The following is a 16565-nucleotide window of genomic DNA, read 5'->3' as shown; positions in this document are numbered from 1 at the left end:
TTTTTTTTTTTTTTTTTTTGTAGTGGAGTTCAGGAAGTGCTCGGGAAGTTCTCGGTACAGTGAGCGTCCTTTGCATACCTAGACAAATATAAGCTTCCTGTGATTTCTTTAGTTCAAAATGAGTAAACTCATAAAATGCACATATATATGCATAAAATTCGGGAAGAACGTTATTTTCCTTTTTTTCTCTCTTTTGCTTTCTCATCACAATCACTAGYATTGACAAATAGATGATGTTAAATTCTGTTTTCCTTTGTATTACTACTTTTCAGTGAAATAAAATCTGCAAAGGAGAAGTTAATAGTTCTGACGACTTTGATTTGGGCATGTTAAAACATAATTATAATCTTCAAAGAGATTTCTGTAGTCATTGTAATTGGCTGCACTGCTAAGCCTGGTATTCATAGTAACAAATAGGAAATGAAAAAGGGAATTTTACATTTGCTAATTAAAAGTTGTCATATTTTAAATTTTTGAGTGACAGACTCAGAAATATTCCTCTCTTGCATATACACAGAGAAGATTAATGTAAACTCCCTTTTAAAAWTGTAAATTTTTTTCTGTTGTGCTCACATTTTTACAGACATAAACAAAATGCTGTTCTATCTATGACTTCAGATGTGCTGTAAAAGATAGTCTTCCAAGATTGACAGTAATAGATTATTATCAACCAAGCAGGGAACTCCAAAGGCATTTGGGTGCATATTTTAGAACGTTTGTAGACCCCTTTCCTACAGATTAATTCCAAAAATCATCTTTAATACTAATAGTAGATATGTTTATACACAGATATGTATATATACCTACATACATATGTGCTTACAGATATATCATAATGATCCTTTGATTGCCTTTATGCCTTAGCTGAAGTGAGATGTTTGTATAGTTCTCCTGTCATATGTGGTGTTTGTTGGTCTAAGGTTTCTAAGGGCTGTGCTGTGATTAATGGAGGATACATTCTGGTAAAACTCTACACAAAGCAAACACTTATTTCTGTGCTACACCTCTGAACCTGCAGGTAAATCCATGTGGTTTCAGCTTCAACCTTGTAACAACAAATTATTTATGCAACTTGTCAAAGTGACACAGAAAAAGCAGTTGCACAAGAGGAAGCTGAAGCATATAAAACATAGTGAGAAGCAGCAGAAGGCTCCCATCACAGATCGTTTTTCCCCTTTCTATGTTTAGTCCACTAAGAGTGAATTTTTCATTACAATCAGATGAAAGCTCCCCCAGTCCTGCCATTTCTTCTGCAAGTTTGCTGAAAGTTAAAGCTCAACATGAAGCCTCTGGAGAATTACTCTGAGTTAATAACACCTGCAAAGAACAGAGTTTTCACTGTGAGCTAAATTGCTGTGTGATTGCCCACACATCAGCAAAAGTTATAATTGGGAGAAACTGAATATATTCTCTGTTTTTAAACCGTGAGGATTTTGTGGGGAGTCATTTTACGTTAAGTAGTAGAGGTATAACCGAGAATGTTTCACAGCAACAAGCTGTGTTTGTTTTAACAGCAATATTTATTTTCTATGAGAAGATTTCTATTATTGTCAGCTGCTGTTGCAGCTTTGTGCAGTGCACATTTAAAAACCTTTTCTTAATCTTAAGCAAAATTATCAGGGACTAGACTTTAAACATGGATTTTTTTCTTCCAATTTCTTTTGAATTTAGAAATTGATTCTTTGTATTCCCTAGCTGTATTTCATAAACATCAAGCTTAGTTCTGATTTTAATCTCACATTTGTGACATATATGCTAGAGCAACTAGCAATGAGCAACTCCCTGCACAGCAGTGGAAATTACCCCAGATATCCTTTTTTGTTGCTTCCATATGTTTCAGAAATACATTCATAGCTAACAAGAACAATTCAGATAGCTTCTGAATCAGATCAACTATTAATATTATCATATATCCAAAAAAGAACAGAGAAAGAAGAGTCAAATAATCTTGTCTATGCATTATATTTTGAGATACTCTTATTCAATGAATCCTGTATCAATTTAAAACTCATATTTAGAGAAAGATTCAAGCTTATGTTTGATGACACTAACACAGTACAAGCAAGAAAGGAGTAAACCTAGTTTTTCTGGAGACAGGTATGCATGGGCATTTGCAGACAAACCACTTTTTTTTTTTTTTTCTTTCACCTATGCTTTGAAGTGAACCAACTCTGGTCCATAGGCCAGGTAACCTTGTTAGCAAGTTATAGTGCTGAGGTCAGTAGCATGATCAGAGATTCAGTTGACAGGTACATTGCTGGATGTGCTTTCTGTGTTGGAAGTACTTGAACTCTACCTGCTCATCCCTGAGCAACAGAGCATTGTGACTTGCAAAATTATATAGTCTCATTTAAATAACAGTGTATAGCTTACTTGTATATTCAGAAAGTTTCTTACATGCCAGCATGCATTTTGGACTACCCACTGAATACTGTTATGAACCTTTTGATATACTCCTCAATCCCTTCTCATGCCTGCTTCTTTCACAACACAAGTGCCTCGGAATGTAGTCCAAGTTAAGTTTTTTGTTTTGATTTGTTTTGYTTTTTAATTGATGTACATTTACTGATGTAAAGCTAAGGGAAGATGAACATTTCTAGGRCAGTGACATCTGATTTCAGATATGTACTTTTAGAGCAGTACCTCCAGCGCAGAACTGTCTGTGAAAAAYGATGCCACAGGCTCTAGCTTCAAGCTTATGATCTCCGTGTCATGACTCGTGGATGATCCTAGAATTTAATTCAGCCATTGCAGAGATGGATTAAGACATGGTGTTTGGCTTGGGGCTCTAGGGAAGAGGAGAGGAAGCAGGTGCTTTATGGAATCAAATCTCCATGTGTCAACAACACTGCACTTGCCAGATGAACTTGTCTGTTCCAGCTGCACTGCTCTAAGAATGGTTCTTTCAATACATATTCATTTGATGTATTAAGTATCTGAAATGTGCTGTCAGTTTCTTTCAAAGAGTTTTGTGGAAGTGACAGTTGGGACAATACAGTATCACGGTAGCATCCAATAGTAAGAACGAAAGTAGAAGCTAACAACTTCACATTGTGTGAGGTGCTGTAGAGTGGGACTTTTACACCCTTGTCCAGACAACAGTGGAAGAAGGAGAGAGATGACTCTCATTTTACAGAGAAGAAAAATGATGCACTAAAATTGTTGAGAAAACTAGTGGCAGCTCAGAGGAAATCTGAAGGTGGAAAACTCAAAAAAAAAAAAAGTGCTATTTGAGCTTCTAGCCTGTGTTTTTGTACTGTCTATATAATAGACAAACATATGCCTTTTCATAATTATTCTTTTCAAAATGTGATACCCATAGAAAAAGCATCTCACAGAGGGATGAAAATATCCTAAATTGAAAGAAAGGGATCCAAGCAATACATACCAGATATACAAATTTTAAAAGATGGGTTTTCTTTGTCCATGATCTGTCACCCAGATATGTGCCTGAATTTAGATGCTTCATTTTGAAACATTCTGAAATTCAGTTTATTGGAGTTTGTATACAGAAGTCACATTCTTCCCTGACTTTGAAATATCATTGAAAGCTAAATATTGTAAAAAGAGGAAATAAGGAAAGGGAAAAATCTGTTGTTTTTCTAGGTTGTCCTGGGGCTAAGAAGAATGAGTTCCTGACTAGTGTTTTGGATGCATTGTCCACAGATATGGTGCATGCAGTTTCTGATCCMTCGTTGTCTTCTAGCCGGTGGGTTTTAGATCTTTTCCTGTGTCTTTAGATCCTTTTCATGTCTTCTGGTAGTGATGAATGAAGTGTTAAGGACTCTGAGAAATAATTTTACTTCTGCCTTCACAAAGAGTAAATATCCAAGAACTGATCAGGGAAATTTTACTTCAGAGCTATCGCTAGGGACAATGCCCACTAAATAGGCATGTATCTGATGGCTGAACTCTAATCAGCAACACAGGTTACAGTTTGTAACCTGTAATTGCTGGTAATCTGTAATTGCTGGTACAAATATACGCCAATCTTAGTTTGCTTTCCTGTTAGATTTCTCTTGAGGAATGTGCACTACCTTCTAGATTCATATTTTGCCTCATGGCTTCTAAAACAAAACTGCTAACAACAGTCACACCTAGAATTAAAAATAAGTAAAATTTTGCAAGTCTGCAGGTCAGATTAGTATTTTAACTTACTCTCTGTTGAATGGATTTAGATTTTTGATTTCTAAGAGTGTCTGTAGTGGGTTGTACTCAGAGTCTAGATATTTATTGATGCTGATGGTTGGCCTGCTTCATTTGGGTGTGCTATGTGCTTGCATCTACAGAAGCATCCTTTTCACTTGTATTTCTCTGTTCACTTTTCTGTGCTTCAGGAAATAAAAGGAGAAGGCATTATTTTCTGTGTATAGTGCAGACCTGAGCAGAGTTTCAGAATTGGTTAAGACCGGATTCTAGTCCTTAGTATAAAATTAGCCATGTAACTGGCCACAATAAAAAGAAAAGAGATTCACTACAAGAAAGGAGTGTCCAAAAGTGAAGAGATTAATCTAACAAAGCACCTAGTGATCTAGCTAATCATAAGTAACGGTAAACAAACATATGCAATGACAACTAAGGCTTAACACTTGGTTTCTCTTTCAGAGTTTCAGAGCCTGATCCAAATCACACTCTGGAGGAGAGAGTAGTCCACTGGTATTTCAAACAACTTGATAAAAATTCCAGTGGTGACATTGGCAAGAAAGAAATCAAACCTTTTAAGAGATTCCTACGAAAGAAATCAAAACCCAAAAAATGTGTGAAGAAGTTTGTGGAATACTGTGATGTGAACAACGATAAGTCCTTGTCAGTTCAAGAATTAATGGGCTGTCTGGGAGTAACAAAAGAAGAAGGTAAAGCAGAAACAAAGAAACGCCATAGTAAGAATTTTTTTCTATCCTTTTCACTAGATTCTTCAAAGGTKTCAAAATTGGTATTTGTATATGCCAGAAGTATACAAAATAAAAAAGGACATCTGCCTGTAGCTTTTGGAGTTGTTGCTTAGGACAGATGAGGGGAAAACTGCTTCTGTGTATACAAATCATCACTTCACGTCCCAAAAGAATCAAAAACTTCCTGTGACTGGTCATTAAATGCTCACTTACGTTGCTTCATTACAGCAGGAAAACTAAGAGATAGGATATCATTAATAGTTAACTGAAAACAGTGTTATTATAACAGCATGTCACGAATGAGGGGAAGTGTCACAGCTGTACTTTTTGGATTCTTGCTGGGAAGGAGGCACATTATTTCCCCTTCTAATAGCTTCTCATTTCTCAAATGTGACCTAGAGATACAGTGAGGAATGTGGTCATCTATCACATGGATGGAACAACTGCTGCTACACCACCACTTTTGGCTGCAATGCTAGTAGAAAGATTACAGAAGTGCATCGTAATCCCTGCAGTATTCGTTCATGTAATTTCTGAAAACAAGGAATTACAAAATCTTTGCAAACAGCATCAGTTAATCTCCATCTTTTTTTATTGTAAGAAGCTGTAAACTATAAATATAGGCATTTTTTTTCTATTTGTTTGGAGGGCCAAAATGAAGCCGGGACAGTAAAACAAAGGTGTCATAGTGAATGAAAAGCAAGCTAAGTGGGAAATGCAGTCAAAATAAAAGGTTGGATTCTGGTCTAGAATGAGTATGTTGCAGAAAGGAATAGGTGTGCAGTGTACTAATAATATCTCTGTGGCTGCCTGAAATTGATTTCTTAGGACAAATACATGAAACTCAGGACTTTTTTGGGGCGAATTTAATAATAATCTCTTGCATTTTTCCTTCATAAGGGAAAGGTGAAAATATGTATGTAGGTGACTGTTATCTTTATGCTACAAATGGGGAAACACAACATCTTTTTTTGTGGTGACTTAAAATGGATGCTGTTATGCTCACTTAATACGTTAAAATCCACCACTTCTGTACTGTAGCAGCCAGCACTTCTTGGCTTCCTTTACGTGAAATTTGGATCCCAAGTCATTGGTCCAGGGCACAAGGGAAGGCTGTAGCAAAATACAACCTAAAACCCACTGTCCGTTCCAGTAAAAAACAAAAGCTGTCCATAAGCTGCCTGCTTCAGAGAACAGAGTTGTAAGATATATGAAATTACATGAAGATTATGCAAAGAAAGAAAATAAAAATTAGAGATAAAGTAAAAATTATATTCAGCATACTACACATTTTGACAGGACTTCTCCAAGAAAAATTGTGAAAACAAGAACACTTATTTTTGGAAGGAAAAAAGATTTCAAAATTTTTGCATGGAAAAACTAATAGCACACAATTAGAAAAAAAAAATTCTTAAGCAAATAGTTTCGTTGCTTTACCATATCCTAAAGGTAAATAATTCTTAAGACAAGAAAATAATGGCTTTTGTTGGAATATCAGCATTCACTTTTGTTTCTCTTGCCTATATAATTAAAATTTATATACATAAATAAAAATGTCATTTTCACATTCAGGATATTTCCTTACTGATAATCCTTTTAAAAAAAATCAGTCACCTCTTCACTGACGTTAGAATTATTCTTTCAGGAATAGGTGAACCATTACACCTCACATGTGAAAGCTGAGATGCATATTTGACTCTATAAGATCTTTCATTGGTCTTATAACATATATATCAAAAGATGTCTCATGAGAACCATTTGAAGCAGTAGAAAAGTCAGGGAACATCAATATGTATTTTCTTTGGGGAGTGGTAGTTTCTTCAGCGCTTATCAAGGTCGAGTTTAGTTCCCCTGTCTCAACTCAGCTTGATTGACCAGTAAACTGAGATGGACAATCAAGAAGCTGAGTTCTTCTCAAGCTTCTCAAGTTTGCCTTGAAGTAAGTAAGTCCAGTAAGTCCAGTAAGTTCATGTAGCTGGGTTTTCTATCATCATTTTGAGTACCATCTTGGTTTTTGTCGCTGAGAAACTTAAAACAACAGAGATAATCATATACTTTTGCAGTTTGCAAGTGAACAATATTTTTAACTGTTGGCACTACTGTTTTTGTGAAATATTTGTAAGCAAAGTGAATGCTTCCAGGCAGTCTTTCGTGCTTCCTTTCCATCAGGCATATTAGGATACATTTACTTCTGAGGACTGAATATATTTAAAATGTTCGACATTGATTGACCACCCACAACTTATTCTAAGCAAATGTCACATGTTACCTGGCAAGAAATTCTGTTGCTCAGTTTTCAGATAACTGTGTGAAAGAAACAACATCTATAGTGAGTAAAGAAAAAATCATGGATGTTTCAATATGAAATATTTTATCTTACTGAAACCCTTTTCAGAATGAGAGCTTCAGCTGTTGAGGAGGCTACATGTAATTTTCAAACCATATTCATGACATTTTCTTTTCCTCCTCTTAGCAGCCCCTAAAACTAATACCGAGAGCACTTCATCCAACAGGCAGGTAAGTACTGTGTAGAGCAAGATCTCTATTCTTGTCCTGCCCATCTGAACATTTTGTGCGTTTCAGTTATTACCATTGCACCTTGAAACTGTATTCATCTGCCATCCTGCAAACTTTCCAGGAAAATACAGGGCAGCATAATGCTAAGCAAAGTTTGTCTTCCTGTCTGTCTCAGGAAAGTTAGATCAATCAGTTACAGGTACTGAGTAAACATGAATGAATGAAAAGTGGATTAGACCTGCATTTGGATGTTCCTASTAAAGTGTAAACTGGCATTTAGTTTAGTGATGCTTAGATGACTGTAATTGAGTCCTCATATGGGTATTTTGCCTCCTGAACGACATCCCCAAACACTTTAGTGTGGAGTGCTTTATTGCCATTTACCTTTAGTTTTACTTGATTTCTTTAACCTTTCTCTGAGTCATACTACAGACACAAATTTGTGCTAATCAAAATCTTTTTTGTGAAGAGAGCTATGCATTTTTTATGCTCTATGAAAATCTATACATCTGTAATATACAGTGTAGAGAAAAGAACTGTCATCTTGAAATGCCTTTACTAAGCTAAATGAAACTGAAAAATCTAGAATTTTCATCAGTCGGAAGATATATCTTATGACCAAAATTGGTTTGGTCTATTGAAGGTTTGTAACAAATAAGAGAATGCCAAGTGCCCTGATAACATAATCTGCATTTGATTTTCAATTTGTTTTCTGCAAAGACTGATATTCTTTCAGAATAGAGCCATTTTGTGCCATTCATRGAGTTCTGGTATTACCTCTGGCAGTACCTCCACAAGGCACAAAACTGTAAACATTTTTAAATCATGAAAAGGTAGACACTGAGAAGGGAAACCCAGGGGAAAGGTTAGAATGGACTTCTCATTTGCATGCATGCATTTTCATAATCATTAATGGTTTTCTGGACAACATTGGCACAACTTCCTGTTACTTTTGCATATCTCTGAAGGAGGACTTGCTGAGTTTGATCTAGTAAAAGCAAAAACTTAATAATTTTTGCTTTGCTTTTGTATTAGTAATTAAATGAATAACAGATACAAAAGCTTCAGGTAATGATGTTTTTTTAAAGGTATTGCTATATATATAAACGTAGAAAACACTGCAGCTGAAAAAATATGAATTTGGAAAAAAAATACACAAAAGCCATAGTTGTAGTTAATTATCCACTGTCTTCTTTCTGTGAGAAAACTAGATTAATTTGTTGAAAACTGAACCCTGAGTGAACCTCCCCGTAAGCTAAGAGAAATAGTCTTCTCATTGTTGCTAGTCAATTTGTTACTTGCTTTATCTCTTGATTTGTTTGATATTAACTTCACACTTCCTAAGGCAAGCTCAACACTGGCTGTGGGTTCTACCAGAGACAACCTACATACCTTTGATGGAATATGAAATGTTCTCACAGCCAGAGGGATGTGATAAGTTTGTATTTATTTAAACAAATGTTTGTGGTCTTAACTTTTCAAGTTCTGCCCACAAATCACTTATACTTTAAACAACGCAGCCTGAAAACAATTACCCTGTCAGAACTCAAAAACATTCAAAGGGGTTATTTTAATTATACAATAGCAATTACTGGCACACGTGCATTGCGCTTGCATTGCAAATGACATGCCCTCTCCCCCTTTCTTGTAATCCAATCCTGACTTGCAGAATTTGTAATAAAAGTGTCCTAGAGATTCTATTTTTTTTTCATTTTTATCCAATAATTCTGCTGACTCAGCACCAATTATTTTAAAAGCTGTTGCTGACAAATGATAGCTTTGACTTAAGGCTGGCTCAGCAAACCATCTGTTGGCAGTTTCATACTATAACAATGCAAAATTGCAAATGTAGAAGGTGGTTTTCATCATAAAAGCTTTTGCTTGAATGGAAATTGTTGAAAAGGAACTGTGCTGAGTAGGAACCCCTTAAAGGAAACCACCTAAGAAGAAATGATTAGATCAGCACCACTCAGGAGATGGATACATGGAAGTACTACCTCATTTTTACTAGTTTATTGCTGTAGTTCAGTTATTTATACAATTTTAAATATGTTGTGCAGGTATTAATATTTTACATGTATATATTAACACAGGATTTTTTACAAACACTTAGATTTACAGAAAGCAAGCAATAGATACATATAATAATATACAAATTGAGTCTCAGCTGTGGTCATTCTAACAGAAGTTAAATATGTCACAGCTCCAACAGAACTGGGGTAATGGTTGGAGATAAATCTCTTACTTAGCCCCCCCCATCCAACAAACATCCATGTTCACACACAATATGTATGAAACATAGAGAGTGTTTTGCAGCCTATCAAAAAGTTTACAAAGAAACTAGAGAATATTCATGAGGCTTTGGCCAGCAGCCATCCCTTCTGCATCACATGCTATAGAAAGCTATTGGCAAATAGAAACTCTAGAAAACTACAAATAGGGCTTTAGAACTATAGAAAACTACAGGCAAAACTGTATTGACATACCCAAGTAATTGATAAAATTGTGTGTTTGCAAGGTACAGATACTGTGAAGGACTATGTCAGGATTATTTTACATTTGTATTTGTACAGAACTCTTGTTAAGATAGTGGCAAGTGGACACTGCTGAAATAAAGAGAAAACTGTTCATAATTGATTTCTTGAAAATATCAGTAATAATGCATTTTTTTCCAACTGTCTCTCTTTCAGCAAGTTTCTAAGAAGCAAGGGTGAACAACTTTTTAATCCAAGGCAAATCTCTTTGACGTGGGAGATTTCCTCACCAAAGGCAATAAAAACAACTGTAGTATTTGCACTTTGTACGTTAAAATGTAAATTCACTTTGTAGAAATGAAATATTTAAACAGACTTTTCTTAATCTGTGAAAATGTAATGGCTAGTTTTGAAAAATTATCACATACAATGTATGTGCCTTCTGTCGTCTGAAATATGTAGAATGTGTTGGAGATGTACAAGGTTGCATTTAAACCTTTTTAATACATTGTTTAAAAACACTAGTTTAGAAACCTGATTCTGCGTATTTTGGTTTTAGTAGTATGTCTTGTGGGTTTTTTTTGTTTTGTTTTGTTTTGTTTTGTTTTTAACCAATACTGTATTTTAAGTAGAGTTATGATGAAAGGTCTACTGTATTCTCAGTTTTGTCCAAGCAATGTTGGATATTTCAGGTTTCCAGGACCAAGGGAAGTGTAAGTTGCTGTTGAGTTGTTTTTTGCAGTTTTAAAGTGAATCAATTTTTCACTGGTGGCAATGTTTTTTTCATTTTGATTTTATTGTTATGCCATTCAAAGATCAGGCAGTGAGAATGCAACCACTAATGAATTCAAAACAGTTATTCTRCCGTTAAGGTTCTTGTAGAAAAATGTATCCGTTTATCCATTTTTGAGGAGGCTTTCATTATATGTTTTGGTAAGATTTTTTGCCCTGTATGTTTTTCTTTGAGTTATTAATGAAACAAACCAAGAAGGAGTAAGGTGTATTTTAACATCACTTAGATTTGGCTCAATATGACAGGCAGACAACATGCTCCTGCTGTAAGTGCAAAGCAGAAGAAGAGTCTCTGTGGGTCAGGACCATAAATCTAACTAGAAAGAGCCAGAGGAAAAGAGGAAACTAAACAGATTTGTCAGCCTTTTCTTCTCCTACACCTGGCTGCCCCCACCAACTCYTTGAGTTGCCTCAGGGTCCACTAAAAGGTAAAGCTGTCAGGCAACAAATTATGAACAGTTGCCATGAGGAGGGGCTATTGACATTACCCTTCCCTGAGGCATTTTCTTGCTTTCTGGAAGAAGTTCTCACAAGTTTTCATACCTTCTGTCATTTCATTCATTTCCCCGTCACCCCCGCCAACACTTTTTTTTTTTTTTTTTTTTTTTTTTTTTTTTTTTTTAAAATTTTTTTTTTTTTTTTTTTTTTTTTTTTTTTTTTTTTTTTTTTTTTTTTTTTGGTTGTGTTTCTATGCCTGAGGAGGAAAAGAACTTATGGATGTGAATTTAGAGCCCGGGACCTAAGTGAAAGGGCTCAGCCCTTGAACAACTGTGAGTTACAAGCAGCTGGATTGATTGATGCAGTGGTAGTTGGATTGCTGGCATATAAGAACTGACAAGAAAGCAGGAATGTTGCAACAAGCAGTGATTTCATTCTGATTTGCTTAAATAATGTGTGGGGTTGGACATGTGACTAGCTAATCGTAATAGCACCCTTGCTTGAGCTTGTACCTGGAAAAGCTTTATTGCAAATAAGAATGTTTTGTTTCAGTTCTACATATGAATAGATGCTGAAGTGATAGCAAACACTGTATGCAATGAAATTGTATCAAAGAAAGTGAGTACTTTTAAGCTTTAGCCGCAGGAGGATCCAAGATGCAACTGTGTGTTATCTTGTATGTTTGTTTTAGAATGTATTTGTTATTCTTTTATAATGCTAAACTTTGAATTTAATCTTCTTTATAAAGTCCAATATACGATACCTTTGTTGTCATCTTTTTTTTTTTTTTCTTTTCTGCGACACAGGCATCTTTAAAAGTAGTTACACACTGTGGTGAAGTACATTATCTTTAATAATTTTTCAACTTTTTTTTCCTATAGTTCCTCTCAAACAGTGAAGTCCTATTGCAATGTTCATGAAGCAGCCATTACATCGATACCTAAGCACTCTGTGAGGCAGACAAACAAGTCACACAAACCACTGTAAATATCATGATGATCATAATAATCTCATGAGCAACTTCTGTCTGAGCTCTCTTTCTGTCCTTGACTCTATTATTGACTTCTTTCCTAAGTTAATTCATGCCTTACTTACACCATGATAGCAATTTTGAGACCATATTCTTTGTTTTTACTAACTTCATATAGGTTCATCTTGGCCTCTTTCGTTTTCTCAGTACAGTACAATGTAGCACAGATGTGCTCTGTACCTTCTGCCCTCAGTGTAATTGCAAACTGCTAGGCAATCTCCAGCCACTCTGAAATCGATAAGAAGGAGAAAGGTAGTCCCTTAGGAATATTCCTCATTTTGCATGATGGAGCTCACTGTGGTTAATAGCAGCATTTTAAAAGGTGCATCTGACTTCATCTGACTTTTTCACATGTGATCTTCAGAAGCAATATAAATGTTTGCTGTCAAGTATTTTGTCGAGCTGTCCATGATGTGAAGTGACAGCTGTTTTTAAACACTGAGAGGGAGAAACCTATTGACTGGCTATGTGATTATGTTAAGAGTAGCCTTAAGAGCTTAAGAGCTTCATGAATAAATCCTTTGGCCTTTTTCCAAAGACTCTTACAAYACTGAGTCATTAAAAAATGACTGAAATATAAGATTTTTCATCATTGTACGTATTTCTGAACTGTTCTGGGTCTTTTTAATTTCCAGCCATTACACCACCCTGCTATAAGCAGCACCTAGTTCTCATAGCTGTAATTAGGGATGAGTCCACACCAGCACCCGGAGCACACCAGAGTGCTTGACAAATTCACATTTGGCTTATTTATCTTCTGTATGTCTATAGGATGATGAGATAGACCTTTGCCTTTATAGTTTTAACCAAGCCCAGATCCCAAAAAAGAATYTGTGTGAATAGGCCCTTAGGCTCATGTCACGGTACCAGTGTTTATTYAGTTCCCTGGTAATGGATTAGTTCTACTTTTTATGCTATTCTATATGTGCAACAATTTTGATATAATTTTAATTCCATTCTTACTGAATGCAAAATTTATATTCTGATTCTCATTGACAATTATTTATTTTGTTGAACAGAGGTTTTTTAGAGCTTTTATAATTTTGTAAAGCAAAGTCTGTTAGCTTTTAGAAATGTGTATGTGTTCAATGATTTGCCCAGTCTATTGCAATGACCATTAGTCAAAAAGCTACACAGTGAAAAATACTCTATGTTTATCAACATTTTGGATAAATTTCTCATCCTTTTACCAATCCTACAATCAGGCCAACTTCATACTGCCAGTTTTATCAAAATCACTTCATTTTCATTCTTGTCCCAATCTAACAAAATGTGTAGTTGTCAGATTCTTATTTTGCAGACCTATCTGATCACATTTAAAGATTTTTTTTTCTTGTTAATGACATTTCTGTCAACAAGACAACACAGGAGCAAAAAAATCAGTACACATGGGAATTACGAAAAGACTGAAAATTAAACTGAAATCTTTTGTATAGGTCAGTAGTTAAACTTCGCACTGTTCTCATTTGGCCTGACCTTTTTGTCTTTCTCTCAATGGAGAAAGCAAGCATTCATAGAAAGCTGTAAGGTGAAAGAAAAATATAGATTACATCATTAAAAATCTTTAAATGTGTCCAAGATTTGATAAATTTAGTTAATGTTTTCCTTTTACAGTAGTAATAAAAGAAGGATTAATAGAAATTAAGATATCATCCCTGGCAAAGATAATTTAGCTGTCCTTTTTAAATATTTACACTAGCGTATTATATAACTAGATTTTGTATTAGGAAGTAGTGTGATAGAGTCTTTAATGTAAAAGGTGAAAGGTTTATTACATCTGTTTTCTTTAGGATGGCAAATGGATGTCATTGTGAAGCAATTACTTTGTCATTAAATAGCAACCAATTAAGCTTATTGATGTTTGAAACACTGGAACTAGTATAGTAAATTACTGATACAGACTATACTCTTTGTCCCATTTAATTGCTTCAACTCAAGTTTTATAAGTGAAAATATGCCCTTTGTTTAAAAAGCATAAATATTCCTTTTTTTTTTTTTTTTTTTTTTTATTTAAACAAAACCTTATGTGGAAAGTATTCAGAACAACATACTTCTCTAGAACAGCAAATGGTTGGAAATGGCAGGGAAGCAGTGTTCTGTTTTTCACCTAGGTCAACAATAGAAGTATCTGCAGTATTACCATCTTTTATAGGTCCACATTCCTTATTCTGTCATATGTTCTGTCCTCTGACAAATGTCACTGCTAAAATACAAGGCACATTGGAAGGTAAGATAGTGAAATGAGAATCAATTACATGTATATGAAAAAACATTGTAAAATAATCTGAGGCATCCTTTCACTAGATGCCCTCTTTATTTTTGACATTAATTCAGTGCATAGGATTATTTAGTTCCCATCAAATACAGAATGCTTCTTTGCACTGAATCCATTCCTGACTGAACAGATGCTTGATGAAGAAAAGTACTCATCCAAGATTAACATTGTCTATGAGGCAAATCTATTGTAGGTGAAACGCCACAATTGCTACTACAATACAAACAATAAACTTCTGCAAAGTCTACTCAGGATCTATATCTCTGATATTGCTTTTATCTTTTCCAAGTAGTCAGTCAGAAAACAAACAAATAAAAAAAAAAACTGAATGGTGCTTCCATTGAGAGATACTACACAATGACTGATAGATTTCGTGTGAATGAAGAATTCTATGGAACTTTGCTTTCAAAGATATGCTGTCAGTTCAACAATTATTTTTATGTCAAAACTTCCCTATTTTATGAGCATTTTATACACCATTTTTATCACAAAATTAGAGATGAAAAATAAAGATATTTTGATTTTTACTCCAATTTGATGTTTTTAAATCATTTTTATTTGAAAGAAAACTGATTTCCAAGCATTTGTAATTCTTCAGCTGCATCTCTCTAATAAACAACATTGTAACACAAAGATCATGAAGAAAACTACAATATGGGCAATGGTATTTATACAAGTTTGTATCCACATAGCCCAGTTAAAACCGCAAAACCACCACAACATTAATGGCAGATATATATCAACCTGCAGATATATACCGCATACCTTTCAGGATTGTACAAATGTATCTACTGTGGGATTGAATGAAATCCTGCTAAAATCTGAAATAGCATCCTGGCACATCTCTGTCTTCCACCATATATTTTAGACTGATGCATGCCTACTTTGACCATCACCTAAGATGCAGTCCTAGCTCTGTCAGCACAGAGCTCCCAGAAGCTTTCCTCAATCTGAAGGTTGTTTTTAGCTCTTTGAGACCCAAGGCTGGCCTATCATCAGGACAGAGATCCAAAAATAACACAAGAAGAACACATGGGTAGAGCTTGTAAATAACAGGATATTACCCATAGCTCATTTTCTTTATTCTTCTGGGCTGTGACCCACTGCAGAAAAATATAGCTGAGTACTTCACCTCGATATCATCAGTGACAAACCCTAGCTTCTTGTTTCCTGATCCATCAAATCCATGCTCCACAGAAACAGGTAACTAAGCTTCAGCAGTGGGAGAGTTAAAGTGAGTCTTATTTAAGGGGCATTAGAGAAATACTCGGTCCTCCTTSAATAAATGCATGTACTCGATTAACAACCACCTAACAATTCCTCTTTCTTCACAACACCATATGACCGACCAGCATCTGTGTACATCAGGTCTTTAATGTTGTGCAGATGGGAGGCACATTTCTCAAAATGTGGTACATTTCCTTGTGTTGAACAGTACAACTTTAGAGAGAAAGCTTGTTCTCTAGCCCTTCTCTCTGTGTTCTCCCAGGAGCTTCAATTGAAGTGCTGCTGCTTTAAATGTGTTTAAAAAAAATGCAAGACAAAACATAAGAAGGATAATTGGATGAAGTGAAGTTTTTTTTAAAAAAGGATACAAGTAAGTGAAAGAGAACAAAAAAATGAAGCATAGGGACAGAGAAGAGAGTAATGCAGAGTGAAAGGAGGGTAATGGAGAAACCAAAAAGGGGAAGGCCAAAATTGTCCTGGCCACGTCCATACATAATATTTGAGTTTGTTCTCCTGCATCCCAGTAACGTGAGTGCTTTGTTTCAAGAGGCATTTGCTTTCCTGGACAGTCCTAAGGCTTCCTTTACATCCAGGAAGTCTAAGCAACATTTAATGGAAATATGAAAGCAGAAACCAGCATATTTCTAAATTAAGAGCAGATTTGAACAGGATGAGGAAATCTGAACCACAACAAAGATACATTTCCTTTTGTATTTCTTATTCAGTAAAGATGCAAGCAAAGTGTAATTAGATTTTTTTATTATTATTATTCATTGTAGCAATAGATCTTCTCCAGGCTTGGCTGATACCCTAGAGTTTAACATTTTCTTTAATCAACACATTGATGGCAAAGGATTGCAAGAGAGTGCTGGCTTTTCATTGTCTTTTTTGTGGTTGCCTTTATGTTCACTCTTGTGGTA

The 16565-nt window shown here is 35.2% G+C and overlaps 1 protein-coding gene across 4 annotated transcripts in view; it reads left to right on the top strand.

The window, feature by feature from the left end:
• SMOC2 (SPARC related modular calcium binding 2) overlaps positions 1-10804 on the top strand; it is a 126466-nt gene extending 115662 nt beyond the window's left edge. The window contains exons 10-13 of one of the 4 annotated variants that reach the window (XM_026044835.1): positions 3607-3709; positions 4606-4853; positions 7369-7409; positions 10100-10804. In XM_026044835.1, the coding sequence (XP_025900620.1) occupies positions 3607-3709; positions 4606-4853; positions 7369-7409; positions 10100-10123 (416 nt within the window). In that variant the 3' untranslated portion in view covers positions 10124-10804. Of the gene's footprint in view, positions 1-3606; positions 3710-4605; positions 4881-7365; positions 7410-10099 lie in introns of all 4 variants that reach the window. The other 3 variants (XM_026044834.1, XM_026044833.1, XM_026044832.1) reach the window with 3 other exon arrangements.
• The last annotated feature ends 5761 nt before the right edge of the window (positions 10805-16565 follow it).

The sequence above is a fragment of the Nothoprocta perdicaria genome, unplaced genomic scaffold, assembly GCF_003342845.1.
Source record: "Nothoprocta perdicaria isolate Ctin4 unplaced genomic scaffold, notPer1 scaffold_387, whole genome shotgun sequence".
Classification (NCBI taxonomy): Eukaryota; Metazoa; Chordata; class Aves; order Tinamiformes; family Tinamidae; genus Nothoprocta; species Nothoprocta perdicaria.
Note: the sequence above shows the minus strand (reverse complement) of the source record. Positions and strands in the feature narration are given on the sequence as shown.